Below are 20976 nucleotides of genomic sequence, written 5' to 3'. Positions count from 1 at the left end.
CCATGGGAGGAGGCACAAGTACCTCCTCATCTTCGGGACCAACTGTCCCCAGGCCTAGCCACAAGCTAGGCCTCTCTGGTCTGTCATCCCCGCCACAAGGGGGCTAATGGGAATGACAGTCTTGTGAGCTAAAAGCTCTGGCTCAGGCACCTACCCTACCCTAGAAGGGTTAGTTAGTTAGTTAGTTAAAGATTAGCCGGTATTCTCCCGGCCCGGGCCTTTTCCAAGTGGTGGCCCGGCCTTGGCTCCCTCTTTAGGGACTGTCTGAGACCTAAGTCTCCCATGGGAGGAGGCACAAGTACCTCCTCATCTTTGGGACCAACTGTCCCCAGGCCTAGCCACAAGCTAGGCCTCTCTGGTCTGCCATCCCTGCCCCAAGGGGGCAAATGGGAATGACAGTCTTATGAGTTAAAGGCTCGGGCTCAGGCACCTACCCTACCCTAGAAGGGCTGGGCATGGTGTCGATCCTTAGAAGGGTTAGGCATGGTATCGAACGGAACAACATCGGATACATCATACGTGAGGTCACATCCTCACGACGTTACCAAACATCTATGCAACTAATAAATCACGCCTCAATTGACAAAAGAATTAACTAGCCCCTTAAATATAATTTTATAAATCCTTTTATATCTTATGATAAAAAAAATACATTTTAAGGGAATGTTTAGTAATAAATGTGTTTCAGGAAACATTTAATTCAGATCGTAAATGAGAAATTTTGATGTTTAACGGCATACTATTTTATTTTGTTGAATAAGGCAAGTTGCCGCTAATATAGTGATAATAGAAGTTAGAACGTCGTTTTTTCAACGCAAATGAAACGCTACTGACACCAGGTTCTAGGTACTAGTTACGCTCCTGGTGCTTGTCCTGTACGTGTACTTGGGAAATACATTTCTAAGCTTAGCATCTTAGGAAATGCGTTTTAAGCTTAGCTTCTTATAAAATGCATTCTAAGCTTAGCCTCTTAGGAAATACGTTCTAAGCTTAGCCTCTTAGGAAATACGTTCTAAGCTTAGCCTCTTAGGAAATACGTTCTAAGCTTAGCCCTCTTAGGAAATACGTTCTAAGCTTAGCCTCTTAGGAAATACGTTCTAAGCTTAGCCTCTTAGGAAATACGTTTTAAGCTTAGCTTCTTATAAAATGCATTCTAAGCTTAACATCTTAGGAAATATGTTCTTAGCTAAGCTTCTTAGGAAATACAGTCTAAACTTAGCATCTTAGGAAATGCGCTTTAAGCTTAAAATCTTAGTAAATACATTCTAAGCTTGTTAAGCTTTAGATGGAATTACGAAAATTAATATTTAATTTTAAGTAATACTATTATATATTAATTCCGCTGGATTAATGTCCGCAGGAAATTCCATGAAATTCTGCCAGAATTATAGAAAAAAAAAATGATAGGAGAGAAGCTACATAAAGAAAAATAATAATGAAGAATTATTATAATGAATAAAATATAGATTGATAAATTCTTTTTAAAATTTAAGAAGAAATATAGAAAAAAAATTGAAAGGACTTCTGAGAGAAGCAAAGAATTTGTATTCGGTTTTTAGATATTGAATTTGGTTTTGTTTTAAAAAAAATTCAGTGGAATTAAAAACAAAATTCTGTGACGAATAATGTTAACGAGGCGAGTAGGTACAGTTGACTGGATCAGTTAAAAAATATTCACTTAAAATTAATAATAGAAAACGGTAACTGAATGACCTTGATCGATGGGAGACTAAAATATCCCAAGTTAGCGTTGTGTTTTGTCGCAAGGGGCGGGGAAATATTTATTTATTATTGAAAGAGCAAATAGAATCAACAATGTAGAATATAGTGAGTCACAGAGCACTGGAAAGAAAGAACCAGCATGTAGAGTATAGTGAGTCGTAGGTAGTCATACACAGAGCCCCAGAAAAAACACGTATCCAGCACGTACAGTGCACTGAATCACAGTTAGAACACAGAGAACACGTAGCCAGTATGTACAGTGCAGTGAATCACAGTTAGAACACAGAGAACACGTAGCCAGCATGTACGGTCTGGTGAGCCACAGCTACGAGAGAAGGAACAATCGCAAGAAGAAGTCAAGTGCGGCAGCTGCCACTATCGTAGCTGCTGTGGGAGGCAGTAGCGGCAGTGTCAATCTGGGCAGTGGAAGCCTCAGAATGGGCAGTGGGAGCCTCAGTTTGGGCAGTGTCAGGATGGGCAGCGGGAGTGTCAGTTTGGGCAGTGTGAACGCGGTTAGTGGCAGTGCTAGCGTGGACAGCGGGAGTGTGCGAAGCGTGGGCAACGGTGCCAGCAGGATAGACAGGTCCATCACCTGCAGGAAAGCAGGTGGAAGGAGCATCTATGGTGGCGGCGGTGGTAGTGGTGGGAATCCCGTGGGTAAGAGCCGCTCTTCAGAGCACCTCCAGCACCACCACATGCACCACCAACCTATCCACTACCAACAGCACCACTACCGGCAGCAACAAATTCAGCAAAATCAACATCAGCCACAGCAACCCCAGCAACAACAACAGCCCCAGCAACAACAGCAACCCCAACAGCATGTGGAGGAAGCAGCGGGAGAGAATAAAGGAGAGAAAGAGAAAGAGAAAAAACACCACCACCATCATCACCACCACCACCACCATCACCACCATCGACCCTTTCTTCAGCGCCTCTTCAGCCTAATCAAGAGAATTTATGTCACAGAAAAAGAAGGTAAGATCCCATTTCCTAATGTTTTTCTCATTCCCAAATTGTGTTTAGGTAGGTTAATAATGAATGACACTGTGTTTATGTGTTAATGTTAGTGTATAGAATAAACTAGACACGCACGAAACGTTAAGAATCTTTTCTATAACGTTTCGCTCAGCTGGGTTGAGAAAAGGTACAGGTGAGCGAAATGTAAGTACCTAAACCATGCACGTGTCTAGGTCACAAATTTGTTACTGTGAATCTGTTTTGGTGTTTTACTAAGTAGTTTAGTTAGGAGTTATCTGTTATCTGTTATCTGTTAGTGGTTCTGGTGTTATCTCCCTAACGACCAGGTCTCACACCAGGTCTCAGACCAGGTCTCAGACCAGGTCTCAGACCAGGTTTCACACCAGGTCTCACACCAGGTCTCATCAGGTCTCAGACCATGTTTCACCAGGTCTCACACCAGGTCTCACACCAGGTCTCACACCAGGTCTCACCAGGCCTCAGACCAGGTTTCACACCAGGTCTCACACCAGGTCTCACACCAGGTCTCACCAGGCCTCAGACCAGGTTTCACACCAGGTCTCACACCAGGTCTCACACCAGGTCTCACACCAGGTCTCACACCAGGTCTCACACCAGGCCTCAGACCAGGTTTCACACCAGGTCTTCCAGGATGGAAAGTAAATCTTACACGAAATACTCAGAAGAATGAAGGTATGAGTACATTAAGTATAAGTAGAACTTTGTATGATTTTCTTATCATCTTACGTCTTCCTGAGACAGAGAAAAATGATCAGTAATCATGTCAGTATGTAAAGTTAGGTAAGTTTGTCAGGAAACAGTACGAGTCAGTATGTAAAGTTAGGTAAGTTTGTCAGGAAACAGTACGAGTCAGTATGTAAGGTTAGGTAAGTTTGTCAGGAAACAGTACGAGTCAGTATGTAAGGTTAGGTAAGTTTGTCAGGAAACAGTACGAGTCAGTATGTAAGGTTAGGTAAGTTTGTCAGGAAACAGTACGAGTCAGTATGTAAAGTTAGGTAAGTTTATCAGGAAACAGTAAGAGTCAGTATGTAAAGTTAGGTAAGTTTGTCAGGAAACAGTACGAGTCAGTATACAAGGTTAGGTAAGTTTGTCAGGAAACAGTACGAGTCAGTATGTAAGGTTAGGTAAGTTTGTCAGGAAACAGTAAGAGTCAGTATGTAAGGTTAGGTAAGTTTGTCAGGAAACAGTACGAGTCAGTATGTAAGGTTAGGTAAGTTTGTTAGGAAACAGTACGAGTCAGTATGTAAGGTTAGGTAAGTTTGTCAGGAAACAGTACGAGTCAGTATGTAAGGTTAGGTAAGTTTGTCAGGAAACAGTACGAGTCAGTATGTAAGGTTAGGTAAGTTTGTCAGGAAACAGTACGAGTCAGTATGTAAGGTTAGGTAAGTTTGTTAGGAAACAGTACGAGTCAGTATGTAAGGTTAGGTAAGTTTGTTAGGAAACAGTACGAGTCAGTATGTAAAGTTAGGTAAGTTTTTCAGGAAACAGTACGAGTCAGTATGTAAAGTTAGGTAAGTTTGTCAGGAAACAGTACGAGTCAGTATGTAAGGTTAGGTAAGTTTGTCAGGAAACAGTACGAGTCAGTATGTAAGGTTAGGTAAGTTTGTCAGGAAACAGTAAGAGTCAGTATGTAAGGTTAGGTAAGTTTGTCAGGAAACAGTACGAGTCAGTATGTAAGGTTAGGTAAGTGTGTCAGGAAACAGTACGAGTCAGTATACAAGGTTAGGTAAGTTTGTCAGGAAACAGTACGAGTCAGTATACAAGGTTAGGTAAGTTTGTCAGGAAACAGTAAGAGTCAGTATGTAAGGTTAGGTAAGTTTGTCAGGAAACAGTACGAGTCAGTATGTAAGGTTAGGTAAGTTTGTCAGGAAACAGTACGAGTCAGTATGTAAGGTTAGGTAAGTTTGTCAGGAAACAGTACGAGTCAGTATGTAAGGTTAGGTAAGTTTGTCAGGAAACAGTACGAGTCAGTATGTAAAGTTAGGTAAGTTTGTCAGGAAACAGTACGAGTCAGTATGTAAGGTTAGGTAAGTTTGTCAGGAAACAGTACGAGTCAGTATGTAAAGTTAGGTAAGTTTGTCAGGAAACAGTAAGAGTCAGTATGTAAGGTTAGGTAAGTTTGTCAGGAAACAGTACGAGTCAGTATGTAAAGTTAGGTAAGTTTGTCAGGAAACAGTAAGAGTCAGTATATAAGGTTAGGTAAGTTTGTCAGGAAACAGTACGAGTCAGTATGTAAGGTTAGGTAAGTTTGTCAGGAAACAGTACGAGTCAGTATGTAAGGTTAGGTAAGTTTGTCAGGAAACAGTAAGAGTCAGTATGTAAGGTTAGGTAAGTTTGTCAGGAAACAGTACGAGTCAGTATGTAAAGTTAGGTAAGTTTGTCAGGAAACAGTAAGAGTCAGTATGTAAGGTTAGGTAAGTTTGTCAGGAAACAGTAAGAGTCAGTATGTAAGGTTAGGTAAGTTTGTCAGGAAACAGTACGAGTCAGTATGTAAGGTTAGGTAAGTTTGTCAGGAAACAGTACGAGTCAGTATGTAAGGTTAGGTAAGTTTGTCAGGAAACAGTACGAGTCAGTATGTAAGGTTAGGTAAGTTTGTCAGGAAACAGTACGAGTCAGTATACAAGGTTAGGTAAGTTTGTCAGGAAACAGTAAGAGTCAGTATGTAAAGTTAGGTAAGTTTGTCAGGAAACAGTAAGAGTCAGTATGTAAGGTTAGGTAAGTTTGTCAGGAAACAGTACGAGTCAGTATGTAAGGTTAGGTAAGTTTGTCAGGAAACAGTACGAGTCAGTATACAAGGTTAGGTAAGTTTGTCAGGAAACAGTACGAGTCAGTATACAAGGTTAGGTAAGTTTGTCAGGAAACAGTACGAGTCAGTATGTAAGGTTAGGTAAGTTTGTCAGGAAACAGTACGAGTCAGTATACAAGGTTAGGTAAGTTTGTCAGGAAACAGTACGAGTCAGTATACAAGGTTAGGTAAGTGTGTCAGGAAACAGTACGAGTCAGTATACAAGGTTAGGTAAGTTTGTCAGGAAACAGTACGAGTCAGTATACAAGGTTAGGTAAGTGTGTCAGGAAACAGTACGAGTCAGTATACAAGGTTAGGTAAGTGTGTCAGGAAACAGTACGAGTCAGTATACAAGGTTAGGTAAGTGTGTCAGGAAACAGTACGAGTCAGTATACAAGGTTAAGTAAGTGTGTCAGGAAACAGTACGAGTCAGTATACAAGGTTAGGTAAGTGTGTCAGGAAACAGTACGAGTCAGTATACAAGGTTAGGTAAGTGTGTCAGGAAACAGTACGAGTCAGTATACAAGGTTAGGTAAGTGTGTCAGGAAACAGTACGAGTCAGTATACAAGGTTAGGTAAGTGTGTCAGGAAACAGTACGAGTCAGTATACAAGGTTAGGTAAGTGTGTCAGGAAACAGTACGAGTCAGTATACAAGGTTAGGTAAGTGTGTCAGGAAACAGTACGAGTCAGTATACAAGGTTAAGTAAGTGTGTCAGGAAACAGTACGAGTCAGTATACAAGGTTAGGTAAGTGTGTCAGGAAACAGTACGAGTCAGTATACAAGGTTAGGTAAGTGTGTCAGGAAACAGTACGAGTCAGTATACAAGGTTAGGTAAGTGTGTCAGGAAACAGTACGAGTCAGTATACAAGGTTAGGTAAGTGTGTCAGGAAACAGTACGAGTCAGTATACAAGGTTAGGTAAGTGTGTCAGGAAACAGTACGAGTCAGTATGTAAGGTTAGGTAAGTTTGTCAGGAAACAGTACGAGTCAGTATACAAGGTTAAGTAAGTGTTTCAGGAAACAGTACGAGTCAGTATACAAGGTTAGGTAAGTGTGTCAGGAAACAGTACGAGTCAGTATACAAGGTTAGGTAAGTGTGTCAGGAAACAGTACGAGTCAGTATACAAGGTTAGATATGTTTGCCAGGAGACAGTACGAGTCAGTACACAAGGTTAGGTAAGTTTGTCAGGAAACAGTACGAGTCAGTATACAAGGTTAGGTAAGTGTGTCAGGAAACAGTACGAGTGAGTATACAAGGTTAGGTAAGTGTGTCAGGAAACAGTACGAGTCAGTATACAAGGTTAAACATGAGCAACATCATTTCTTACCAGTTTTAAATTTAACATTCAACATCTATAAATTTAACATTCCGCTTCCCTTTAACCGTTCATCCACACATTCTAGAGCACTGCAATAAAACATCTGTATAGTGAGTACGAAATGTTTTGTGTGTGCATGGTAATTCCAACACCCCAGAGCAGGTGTTTAGTAGGGTAACTCCAACATTCCAGAGCATGTGTTTAGTAGGGTAACTCCAACATTCCAGAGCATGTGTTTAGTAGGGTAACTCCAACATTCCAGAGCATGTGTTTAGTAGGGTAACTCCAACATTCCAGAGCAGGTGTTTAGTAGGGTAACTCCAACACCCCAGAGCAGGTGTTTAGTACGGTAACTCCAACATTCCAGAGCAGGTGTTTAGTAGGGTAACTCCAACACCCCAGAGCAGGTGTTTAGTAGGGTAACTCCAACATTCCAGAGCAGGTGTTTAGTAGGGTAACTCCAACATCCCAGAGCAGGTGTTTAGTAGGGTAACTCCAACACTCCAGAGCAGGTGTTTAGTACGGTAACTCCAACATCCCAGAGCAGGTATTTAGTAGTTAACCGCAACATCCCAGAGCAGGTGTTTATTAGGGTAACTCCAACATCCCAGAGCAGGTATTTAGTAGTTAACCGCAACATCCCAGAGCAGGTATTTAGTAGGGTAACTCCAACATCCCAGAGCAGGTGTTTAGTAGGGTAACTCCAACATCCCAGAGCAGGTATTTAGTAGGGTAACTCCAACATCCCAGAGCAGGTGTTTAGTAGGGTAACTCCAACATCCCAGAGCAGGTGTTTAGTAGGGGTTTAACTCCAACATCCCAGAGCAGGTATTTAGTAGGTAACTGCACCATCCCAGAGCAGGTGTTTAGTAGGGTAACTCCTACATCACAGAGCAGGTGTTTAGTAGGGTAACTCTAACATCCCAGAGCAGGTGTTTAGTAGGGTAATTCCAACACACCAGAGCAGGTATTTAATAGGGTAACTCCAACATCCCAGAGGAGGTATTTAGGAGGGTAACTCCAACATCCCAGAGCAGGTGTTTAGTAGAGTAACTCCAACACACCAGAGCAGGTATTTAGTAAGGTAACTCCAACATCTCAGAGCAGGTGTTTAGTACGGTAACCCCAACATCCCAGAGCAGGTGTTTAGTACGGTAACTCCAACACACCAGAGCAGGTATTTACTACGGTAACTCCAACACACCAGAGCAGGTATTTACTACGGTAACTCCAACACACCAGAGCAGGTATTTACTACGGTAACTCCAACACACCAGAGCAGGTATTTACTACGGTAACTCCAACACACCAGAGCAGGTATTTACTACGGTAACTCCAACACACCAGAGCAGGTATTTACTACGGTAACTCCAACACACCAGAGCAGGTATTTACAACGGTAACTCCAACACACCAGAGCAGGTATTTACTACGGTAACTCCAACACACCAGAGCAGGTATTTACTACGGTAACTCCAACACACCAGAACGGTAAGACATTATTATCAACAATATACTTAAGCTTAAATCGAAACACAAATTAAGATGCCTGAAATATTAAATCTGTCTTAAATGTAACTAGTAAGATATATTTTCAGCTAAGCCATCAAGAAAGCCACTAAGGAGCTTGTTATCTGCTAGAAGAAATCAGAAAAATCCACGACTATAGAAAGTATCTAGGCCTCTCCCTGAACCCTTCCACTTTAAGTCTTCCATTCTGAGACCTTATTACCTTATCTACTGTCACCGTATATTATCCCTGAATCGAAATGAGAAACCACTGATTGGAGAAACGCCTTCAGATAAAGATACTCCATGTGTCTTATTCCAGGAAACCCTCCCAGTGTAAGCTGGTGTCCTCTAGCAGACCTATCATACATCACGCCAAACTGGACGCTTCTCCAAACAGAGGCAACGTGCGTGTCTAGCATCTGTTAGTTATCAACAGAGGAGAGACACATTCATTAGATACTACCAGCAAGTGTCACTGTTGTAACGTCAGCAGACGCAGTGATGGATCAACCTCTGTGTTCTTCACAACACACGCCTCGCTTACACACAACCTTTGTTAGTTTGATATCCAATTTCACGTGAGTTTCTCTCACTGTATGTATACCGAAAAGTATCTCTACGGTAAGATATATATCCCTCAGTGTATATACACTGAGATACATAAACCCTAAAAGTGTATATGCGTGAGATACTGCAACTTATCAGTGTATATAACCAGTGTAAACTATATACTGGGAAATACTACGTAATTCAGTTTCACCAGTAGTGCTTCCACTTAATCAACTCGTTATTTGGAAAGATGATGGTCATAAAAGTAATGATGACGCAAATGATGATTAAAATTTAAAAAAATGTATCAAAACAGAAGATGATGATGACATTATATGATATATATATATATATATATATATATATATATATATATATATATATATATATATATATATATATATATATATATATATATATATATATATATATATATATTATTTATTATTTATTATCACACTGGCCGATTCCCACCAAGGCAGGGTGGCCCGAAAAAGAAAAACTTTCACCATCATTCACTCCATCACTGTCTTGCCAGAAGGGTGCTTTACACTACAGTTTTTAAACTGCAACATTAACACCCCTCCTTCAGAGTGCAGGCACTGTACTTCCCATCTCCAGGACTCAAGTCCGGCCTGCCGGTTTCCCTGAATCCCTTCATAAATGTTACTTTGCTCACACTCCAACAGCACGTCAAGTATTAAAAACCATTTGTCTCCATTCACTCCTATCAAACACGCTCATGCATACCTGCTGGAAGTCCAAGCCCCTCGCACACAAAACCTCCTTTACCCCCTCCCTCCAACCTTTCCTAGGCCGACCCCTACCCCGCCTTCCTTCCACTACAGACTGATACACTCTTGAAGTCATTCTGTTTCGCTCCATTCTCTCCACATGTCCGAACCACCTCAACAACCCTTCCTCAGCCCTCTGGACAACAGTTTTGGTAATCCCGCACCTCCTCCTAACTTCCAAACTACGAATTCTCTGCATTATATTCACACCACACATTGCCCTCAGACATGACATCTCCACTGCCTCCAGCCTTCTCCTCGCTGCAACATTCATCACCCATGCTTCACACCCATATAAGAGCGTTGGTAAAACTATACTCTCATACATTCCCCTCTTTGCCTCCAAGGACAAAGTTCTTTTCTCCACAGACTCCTAAGTGCACCACTCACTCTTTTTCCCTCATCAATTCTATGATTCACCTCATCTTTCATAGACCCATCCGCTGACACGTCCACTCCCAAATATCTGAATACATTCACCTCCTCCATACTCTCTCCCTCCAATCTGATATCCAATCTTTCATCACTTAATATTTTTGCTATCCTCATAACCTTACTCTTTCCTGTATTCACCTTTAATTTTCTTCTTTTGCACACCCTACCAAATTCATCCACCAATCTCTGCAACTTCTCTTCAGAATCTCCCAAGAGCACAGTGTCATCAGCAAAGAGCAGCTGTGACAACTCCCACTTTGTGTGTGATTCTTTATCTTTTAACTCCACGACTCTTGTCAAGACCCTCGCATTTACTTCTCTTACAACCCCATCTATAAATATATTAAACAACCACGGTGACATCACACATCCTTGTCTAAGGCCTACTTTTACTGGGAAATAATTTCCCTCTTTCCTACATACTCTAACTTGAGCCTCACTATCCTCGTAAAAACTCTTCACTGCTTTCAGTAACCTACCTCCTACACCATACACTTGCAACATCTGCTACATTGCCCCCCCTATCCACCCTGTCATACGCCTTTTCCAAATCCATAAATATATATATATATATATATATATATATATATATATATATATATATATATATATATATATATATATGTATATATATATATATATATATATATATATATATATATATATATATATATATATATATATATATATATATATATATATATATATATATATATAGAGAGAGAGAGAGAGAGAGAGAGAGAGACAGAGAGAGATAACTGGGTTAACGAAAGGTGACAGGTGAAAATGCTTGATTTAAGGAAAGTAAAAGGGAGGGCCCTTTAATTCCTGAGATGGGAGGGCCTTTTAATTCCTGAGATGGGAGGGCCCTTTAATTCCTGAGATGGGAGGGCCCTTTAATTCCTGAGATGGGAGGGCCCTTTAATTCCTGAGATGGGAGGGCCCTTTAATTCCTGAGATGGAAGGGCCCTTTAATTCCTGAGATGGGAGGGCCCTTTAATTCCTGAGATGGGAGGGCCCTTTAATTCCTGAGATGGGAGGGCCCTTTACTTCCTGAGATGGGAGGGCCATTTAATTCTTGAGATGGGAGGGCCCTTTACTTCCTGAGATGGGAGGGCCCTTTAATTTCTGAGATATGAGAGCCCTTTAATTCCTGAGATGGGAGGGCCCTTTAATTCCTGAGATGGGAGAGCCCTTTAATTTCTGAGATGGGAGGGCCCTTTCTTTCCTGAGATGGGAGGGCCCTTTAATTCCTGAGATGAGAGGGCCCTTTAATTTCTGAGATGTGAGAGCCCTTTAATTTCTGAGATGGGAGGGCCCTTTAATTTCTGAGATGGGAGGCCCCTTTAATTTCTGAGATGTGAGAGCCCTTTAATTCCTGAGATGGGAGGGCCCTTTAATTCCTGAGATGGGAGGGCCCTTTCCTTCCTGAGATGGGAGGGCCCTTTAATTCCTGAGATGAGAGGGCCCTTTAATTTCTGAGATGTGAGAGCCCTTTAATTCCTGAGATGGGAGGGCCCTTTAATTCCTGAGATGGGAGGGCCCTTTCCTTCCTGAGATGGGAGGGCCCTTTAATTCGTGAGATGAGAGGGCCCTTTAATTTCTGAGATGTGAGAGCCCTTTAATTTCTGAGATGTGAGAGCCCTTTAATTCCTGAGATGGGAGGCCCCTTTAATTTCTGAGATGTGAGAGCCCTTTAATTCCTGAGATGGGAGGGCCCTTTCCTTCCTGAGATGGGAGGGCCCTTTACTTCCTTAGATGGAAGGGCCCTTTACTTCCTGAGATGGGAGGGCCCTTTACTTCCTGAGATGGGAGGGCCCTTTCCTTCCTGAGATGGGAGGGCCCTTTCCTTCCTGAGATGGGAGGGCCCTTTACTTCCTGAGATGGGAGGGCCCTTTACTTCCTGAGATGGGAGGGCCCTTTACTTCCTGAGATGGGAGGGCCCTTTACTTCCTGAGATGGGAGGGCCCTTTACTTCCTGAGATGGGAGGGCCCTTTACTTCCTGAGATGGGAGGGCCCTTTACTTCCTGAGATGGGAGGGCCCTTTACTTCCTGAGATGGGAGGGCCCTTTACTTCCTGAGATGGGAGGGCCCTTTACTTCCTGAGATGGGAGGGCCCTTTACTTCCTGAGATGGGAGGGCCCTTTCCTTCCTGAGATGGGAGGGCCCTTTACTTCCTGAGATGGGAGGGCCCTTTACTTCCTTATATGGAAGGGCCCTTTAATTCCTGAGATGGGAGGGCCCTTTACTTCCTGATATGGGAGGGCCCTTTAATTCCAGAGATCATGGTTCCATCAACAGCATCAAAACAGCTACCAGGAAGAGGGAAATTTCAGTAGATATCTGTTTTTTTTGTGAGAAAATGAGCGAGTGATTTAGCATGCTGAGAATGATACAGTTTGTTCTGATTTATTGTGAGTCAGGATTTACCTCCATTAAATTAATTTTGTGATTTGTTGCTCCGTCCGCTGCTAGATGTGTTGTTAAATTCTGCCTGATGTTTATATTCAGATTTTGATCATAAGTTGTGAGTACGTGAGGGTTTTGTGAGGAGGGAGGGAGGGAGGGAGGGAGGGAGGGAGGGAGGGAGGGGAGGGAGGGAGGGAGGGAGGGAGGGAGGGAGGGAGGGAGGGAGGGAGGGAGGGAGGGAGGGAGGGAGGGAGGGAGGGAGGGAGGGAGAGAAGAATGGATACAATAATGATGACCAGGCTCATGGACTTAGTAGCTCCAGACGGGACCAGGAACTGTTACTCGACCTCTCTGCAACCACAACTAGGTGAGTACACACACACACACACACACACACACACACACACACACACACACACACACACACACACACACACACACACACACACACACACATACACACACACACACACACACACATACACACACACACACACACACACACACACACACACACATACACACACACACACACACACACACACACACACACACACACACACACACACACACACACACACACACACACACACACACACACACACACACACACACACACACACACACACACACACACACACACACACACACACACACACACACACACACACACACACACACACACACACACACACACACACACACATACACACACACATACACACACACACACACACACACATATACACACACACACATACACACACACACACACACACACACACATATACACACACACACACACACACACACACATATACACACACACACACACACACACACACACACACACACACACACACACACACACACACACACACACACAAGTGAAGTACACAGGAACACACACACAGCGATCAGTGAAGAGGTATGCCAGGAGCTCGGACTCGACCCCCGCAACCTCAACTAGAGTGAGTACAACTAGGTGAGTACACATCACACACACACACATATACACACACACACAGCTGACACTCACCCACACACACACACACACAGGTGAGTACAATTAGGTGAGTACACACACACACACACACACACACACACACACACACACACACACACACACACACACACACACACACACACACACACACACACACACACACACACACACACACGCATCACACACACACACACACACACACAACTTAACCAACAAGATCCCTCGAGGTAAACAATGAGACAACCCCCTATGCATTCAAGAACGTGAATCCAGCACTTAAGCCCCGAAAAAACGAACTTCAGTGTAATACCGCTTAGCTTGCGGCTACCACAGAGTATCAACATTACGTGCTGTGGGTGTTGATGTTATCATCCATAAGTTTTCTTGTTTTGCGAGCCCAGTGTTGCGAGCCCAGTGTTGCGAGCCCAGTGTTGCGAGCCCAGTGTTGCGAGCCCAGTGTTGCGAGCCCAGTGTTGCTTCCTAAACACTCGACATGACTCAAGGGAAACTAACTTGAAAATTTCAGGAATTAACGTGAGGCGATGTTTTGAATGTGTGTGTGTTTGTGTTTGTGTGTGTGTATGTGTGTGTGTGTGTGTGTGTGTTTGTACTCACCTAGTTGTGCTCACCTAGTTGAGGTTGCAGGGGTCGAGTCCGAGCTCCTGGCCCCGCCTCTTCACTGATCGCTACTAGGTCACTCTCCCTGAGCCGTGAGCTTTATCATACCTCTGCTTAAAGCTATGTATGGATCCTGCCTCCACTACATCGCTTCCCAAACTATTCCACTTCCTGACTACTCTGTGGCTGAAGAAATACTTCCTAACATCCCTGTGATTCATCTGTGTCTTCAGCTTCCAACTGTGTCCCCTTGTTACTGTGTCCAATCTCTGGAACATCCTGTCTTTGTCCACCTTGTCAATTCCTCTCAGTATTTTATATGTCGTTATCATGTCCCCCCTATCTCTCCTGTCCTCCAGTGTCGTAAGGTTGATTTCCCTTAACCTCTCCTCGTAGGACATACCTCTTAGCTCTGGGACTAGTCTTGTTGCAAACCTTTGCACTTTCTCTAGTTTCTTCACGTGCTTGGCTAGGTGTGGGTTCCAAACTGGTGCCGCATACTCCAATATGGGCCTAACGTACACGGTGTACAGGGTCCTGAATGATTCCTTATTAAGATGTCGGAATGCTGTTCTGAGGTTTGCTAGGCGCCCATATGCTGCAGCAGTTATTTGGTTGATGTGCGCTTCAGGAGATGTGCCTGGTGTTATACTCACCCCAAGATCTTTTTCCTTGAGTGAGGTTTGTAGTCTCTGGCCCCCTAGACTGTACTCCGTCTGCGGTCTTCTTTGCCCTTCCCCAATCTTCATGACTTTGCACTTGGTGGGATTGAACTCCAGGAGCCAATTGCTAGACCAGGTCTGCAGCCTGTCCAGATACCTTTGTAGTTCTGCCTGGTCTTGTTTGTGTGTGTGTTTGTGTGTGTGTGTGTGTGTGTGTGTGTGTGTGTGTGTGTGTGTGTGTGTGTTTGTGTTTGTGTGTGTGTGTGTGTGTGTGTGTGTTTGTGTTTGTGTGTGTGTGTGTGTGTGTGTGTGTGTGTGTGTGTGTGTGTGTGTGTGTTTGTGTTTGTGTGTGTGTGTGTGTGTGTGTGTGTTTGTGTGTGTGTGTGTGTGTGTGTGTGTGTGTGTGTGTTTGTGTGTGTGTGTGTGTGTGTGTGTGTGTGTGTGTGTTTGCATGTGTGTGTATGTGTGTTTACTCACCAATTTGTGGTTGCAGGCGTCGAGTCACAGCTCCTGGCCCCGCCTCTTCACTGGTGGCTACTAGGTCCCTTAATGGAGCATATTAAAGGAAAATTAGAATTTCGAACTGAACTCTCTAGAGTGGATAGAGTATCTCAATGTAAGGTGAATAAGCCCATATAAATACAAATCATGAGTGTCCTACGACAGTTCCCTTGATATAATAAAGAGCTCAATGAAACATCTTGTCACTGGAAAATCTCGGGACCCTAGAGTCTGTTCCTCCAAATCGTTTCTGATGGTTTCGGATGGTTATTTTACGAGCAATTACTAGTCTGCGAAGCCATAATATTCTAAGGCCTACCCGATTAAGGGAGTATAATTTTGAATGTTGCAAAGTTGCAATTGTTAATAAAACACCAAATAACTATTTTTTTTAACTTATTATACAGACAGACAATATCAAAAATATAAATGGAACTTGTATCCAAACATTTTGTAAGTATTAGAAAAATATAAAAATGAACCAAATAGCAACATGGACACATTACTATATGATAAAATTTTCAAGTTCCATATTCCTGAGTTTCCTGAGAAAGAACTTTCTATATTACTAATTGCTAGAAAGAAAGTCTATGAAGTAATTATTATCCTTCTTCATACACAGATTTACTTTTCATATGGAACAGTAAAATGAGGATGTGACGTGACTTTTTGGTGTAATACTTGTAACTAAGTACCTCCTAGCATTGGCCAGTGACCTAACATTGTATCAAACCTCGCACTATGATCAGTGTTGGTACTGTTGTTAGGTAAGACACATATGCAACAGTTATGTATCTTCTGCTTCTATCAACTTTTCTGTACTCGACTGGAGAAGCCTACTGTGTAGGCGAAACGTTTCGAAATAAAGATACCTAACTGTTGCATATGTGTCTTACCTAACAACCTGTCGGTATTTTATACCATTTTAATGTTCAATCAGTGTTGGTACTGCAGAGCAGGTGACAATTGCAAGGTTGGTACAACATTACTGTCACCATTGGAAGTACTTGGTGACGCTCTTGAAGTTGTTCTTATGCAGACATATTTGGACTTGGTGTTGGAGGGACCAACATAAAACAATTTCCCATTGATCTGGAAGGACAATAAAAATGTTCTGTATACATCCAGATCACTACAAAATTCATATAAGAAATAGAAATATTTTTTTATAAGTATTCATTTACTGAAATTGAAAACTGGCCCTAAAAGGGCAGACCAACATTTATTGTGGCCTCTTTTGTCGAACTTTTTTAATTTGCATGGTACACTCATATCATGCTTCACACGGCCTTATATATATATCAAAATATACCTAAACTATTCATTTATGCACTAGACATAACAATCAATACTTACCGACATTGTAGAGGAAAAAATCCAAGGGTATTTGAGTCTTACTAGATGAAAAAAATGTTACTCTCGGCGACGCCAAGCCAAAAGTGTTTACATTTTGGTCTCTCAACCAATGGGAAGCGAGAACAGGATGGCACCACTTAGCTGAAGCGATTCAGGGAAGGCTTGTGTTTGGTCAGAAATAAAGAACAGGAATTTAGATGAGCGGCACGAGTAGGGTGACATGCGCAGAAGAGCACGTGCTCAGGCCAACATATATGTTGGCCTGCCGATAAAGGGTCTCTCTACGTAGGACATACCCCTTTGCTCTGGGACTAGTCTTGTTGCAAACCTTTGCACTTTCTCTAGTTTCTTTACATGCTTGGCTAGGTGTGGGTTCCAAACTGGTGCCTCATACTCCAATATGGGCCTAATGTACACGGTGTACAGGGTCCTGAATGGTTCCTTATTAAGATGTCGGAATGCTGTTCTGAGATTTGCTAGGCGCCCATGTGCTGCAGCAGTTATTTGGTTGATGTGCACGTCAGGTGATGTGCCTGGTGTTATACTCACCCCAAGATCTTTTTCCTTGAGTGAGTTTTGTAGTGTGTGTGTGTGTGTGTGTGTGTGTGTGTGTGTGTGTGTGTGTGTGTGTGTGTGTGTGTGTGTGTGTGTGTGTGTGTGTGTGTGTGCATGTGTGTATATGTGTGTGTGTGTACTCACCAAATTGTACTCACCTAATTGTGATTGCTATTATGTCACCCCTGACCCTCCTGTCCTCCAGTGTTGTCAGACTGCTTTCCCTTAACCTTTCTTCATAGGACATACCCCTTAGCTCTGGAATTAGCCTTGTTGCAAACCTTTGCACTTTCTCTAATTTCTTGACGTGTTTGACCAGGTGTGGGTTCCAAATTGGTGCTGCATACTCCAGTATGGGCCTGACGTACACAGTGTATAAAGTCTTGAACGATTCCTTACTGAGGTACCAGAAAGCTATTCTCAGGTTTGCCAAGCGCCCATATGCCGCAGCAGTTATCTGTTTAATGTGTGCTTCTGGCGATGTACTCGGTATTATTCTCACTTATACGTCTTTCTCCTTGAGTAAGGTTTGAAGCCTTTGGCCTCCTAGCCTATACTCTGTCTGCGGTCTTCTTTGCCCTCCTCCGATCTTCATGACTTTGCATTTGGCGGGGTTAAATTCTAGGAGCCAGTTGCTGGACCACACATCCAGCCTGTCCAGGTCTCTTTGTAGACCTGTCTGGTCCGCGTCTGATTTAATTCTCCTCATTAACTTCACGTCATCTGCAAACAGGGACACTTCTGAGTCTATCCCTTCCGTCATGTCGTTCACATATACAAAGAATAGCACTGGTCCCAGGACTGACCCCTGTTGGACCCCGCTCGTCACTGGCGCCCACTGTGATACGTCATCACGGACCATGACTCGCTGTTGCCTCCCTGTTAGGTATTCTCTGATCCATTGCATTGCCCTTCCTGTTATAAGTGCCTGTTCCTCTAGCTTCTGTACTAATCTCTGGTGAGGAACTGTGTTTAAGGCCTTCTTGCAGTCCAAGAAAATGCAATCAACCCACCCCTCCCTCTCATTTCTTACTTTAGTTACCTTGTCGTAAAACTCTAGTAGGTTTGTGACACAGGATTTGCCTTCCATGAATCCATGCTGGCTGTCGTTTATAATCTTGTTCTGCTCCAGGTGCTCCACCACTCTACTCCTGATAATCTTTTCCATGACTTTGCATACTATACACATCAGTGACACTGGTTTATAATTTAGTGCTTCATTTCTGTCTCCCTTCTTAAAGATGGGGACTACATTTGCCTTCTTCCATACTTCAGGTAGTTGCCCAGTTTCAAGGTAAGTGTTGAAGATTTTGGTTAGTGGCACACATAGTGTCCCTGCTCCCTCTCTAAGGACCCACGGAGAGATGTTGTCTGGTCCCACCGCCTTTGAGGTATCAAGGTCACTTAGGAGCTTCTCCACCTCCTCCTTAGTTGTATGTAATTTATCCAACACTTGTTGGTATATCCCTTGTTGTTGTGCTCCACTGTTTTGTCTTCCCGTTGTCCCTTCAGCCTCCACTGTAAATACTTCCTGAAATTTAATGATGAGCTCCTCACATACCTCCTGGTCGTTTCTTGTGAGCTCCCCACCTTCTTTCCTCAGCCTGATTACCTGGTCCTTGACTGTTGTCTTCCTCCTGATGTGGCTGTAGAGTAGCTTCGGGTCAGACTTGACTTTCGCTGCTATGTCATTTTCATACTGCCGCTGCGCCTCCCTCCTTGTCTGTGCATACTCCTTTCTGGCTCGTCGACTAATCTCTTTATTCTCCTGAGTCCTTTGCCTTCTGTACTTTTTCCATTCTCTAGAGCACTTAGTTTTTGCCTCCTTGCACCTTCGGGTAAACCAAGGGCTCGTTCTGTCCTTTCCATTGTTTCTGTTGCCCTTGGGAACAAACCTTTCCTCTGCCTCCTTGCATTTTGTGTGTGTGTGTGTGTGTGTGTGTGTGTGTGTGTGTGTGTGTGTGTGTGTGTGTGTGTGTGTGTGTGTGTGTGTGTGTGTGTGTGTGTGTGTGTGTGTGTGTGTGTGTGTGTGTGTGTGTGTGTGTGTGTGTGTGTGTGTGTGTGTGTGTGTGTGTGTGTGAGAGAGGGGTGTTTGTGTTTTCCTTACACCAGCTTTGCATTTAGATTGCATCAGACCTGAATAACGCGGTGTCTGCTCCTATGCATTTTCTATCTCAGTATGTGTGATCGGGATCCATGTATGAAGCTCCTGTATAACATACCTTACTTCTGTATAAATGTGTATGTCAGAGAGAGAGAGAGAGAGAGAGAGAGAGAGAGAGAGAGAGAGAGAGAGAGAGAGAGAGAGAGAGAGAGAGAGAGAGATAGATAGATAGATAGAGAGAGAGAGAGAGAGAGAGAGAGAGAGAGAGAAAAAAGAGAGAGAGAGAGAGAGAGAGAGAGAGAGAGAGAGAAGGGGAAAGAGAGCGATAGAGTGTGTGTGTGTGTGTGTGTACTCACCTAATTGTTTTTGGAGGGATCAAGTCACAGCTCCTGGTCTCCCCCTCTCTGCTGGCCAATACTAAGGTCACTCTTCTGGCTGTGTTAACCTTGTCATACCTATTCATAAAGCTATGTATGTGTTCTTCCTCTACCACTTCCCTATCTAGGTCATTTCACTTCCTGACTACTGCAATGCTAAAGAAGTGTTTCCTGACATCTCTGTGACTTATCTGTGTTGTCGCTTTCCAATATCCCAAGGAGACTCTCCCAATCCACTCTGTCAATTACTCTCAGTATTTTGTACGTCATAATCATGTCTCCTCTGGCTCTTCTCTCCTCTAGTGTGGTCAGGTTTAGTTCCTGTAATCTTTTATAGTTTATACCGCTCAGCTCTAGGACTAGATTCCTTGTAAATCTTTGGACTGTTTCCTGCTTCTTCATGTGGTTAGCCAGCTGTGGGTTGCACACTGGTGCTGCGTACTCCAAGGTGGACCTGATGTATGTGGTGTATAAGGTAGTGACCGCCTCCATTTGATGATTTAGACAACTGCCCTTAAATTTACCAGTCAGGTGGTAGCTGCAGCTGTTAAACACTTAATGTGTGTTTCAGGTGATATGCTGGGAACTATGTTCACCCCGAGGTCCTTCTCTTCCAGAGAAGTTTATAATCTTAGTTATCTAAGCCTGTGCACTTTTTTCTGCTCGTTTTTGCTATCTTTCTATTTTCATAGTTTTTGCATCTACACACACACACACACACATACACACACACACACACACACACACACATACACCCACTCACACACACACACACACACACACACACACACACAAACACACACACACACACACACACACACACACACACACACACATACACCCACTCACACACACACACACACACACACACACACACACACACACATACACACAGACACACACACACACACACACACACACACACACACACACACACATACACCCACTCACACACACACACACACACACACACACACACACACACACACACACACACACACACACACACACACACACACACACACACACACACACACACACACACACACAGGTTAGCAGCAGACTGCAGAAGGTGGAAGTAACAGGCCACAGCAGCAGAAATCAAGATAGAGAGATTAGAAGAGGAGCTGAGACATCTGAAACAGCACAGAGACAAAGATATTACAGAAGTAGCATCGGCAATGGCTAAATTAAACACAGACAACAGGTCTGAAGGAAGCATGGAAACTAAACTGAATGCAGAGGTCCTGTTAAACCCACATTGGGCC

General features: G+C 43.3%; 1 protein-coding gene across 1 annotated transcript in view; it reads left to right on the top strand.

Moving 5' to 3' along the window:
- Positions 1-1476: 1476 nt before the first annotated feature.
- LOC128687127 (uncharacterized) overlaps positions 1477-20976 on the top strand; it is a 289578-nt gene continuing 270078 nt past the window's right edge. The window contains exon 1 of the mRNA XM_070098340.1: positions 1477-2700. Coding sequence (XP_069954441.1) covers positions 2025-2700 — 676 coding nt within the window. The 5' untranslated portion in view covers positions 1477-2024. The remainder of the gene's footprint in view (positions 2701-20976) is intronic.

The sequence above is a fragment of the Cherax quadricarinatus genome, chromosome 62 (assembly GCF_038502225.1).
Source record: "Cherax quadricarinatus isolate ZL_2023a chromosome 62, ASM3850222v1, whole genome shotgun sequence".
In the NCBI taxonomy this organism is placed as follows: Eukaryota; Metazoa; Arthropoda; class Malacostraca; order Decapoda; family Parastacidae; genus Cherax; species Cherax quadricarinatus.
The sequence above is the reverse complement of the archived record's forward strand: the minus strand, read 5'-3'. Positions and strand labels throughout refer to the sequence as shown.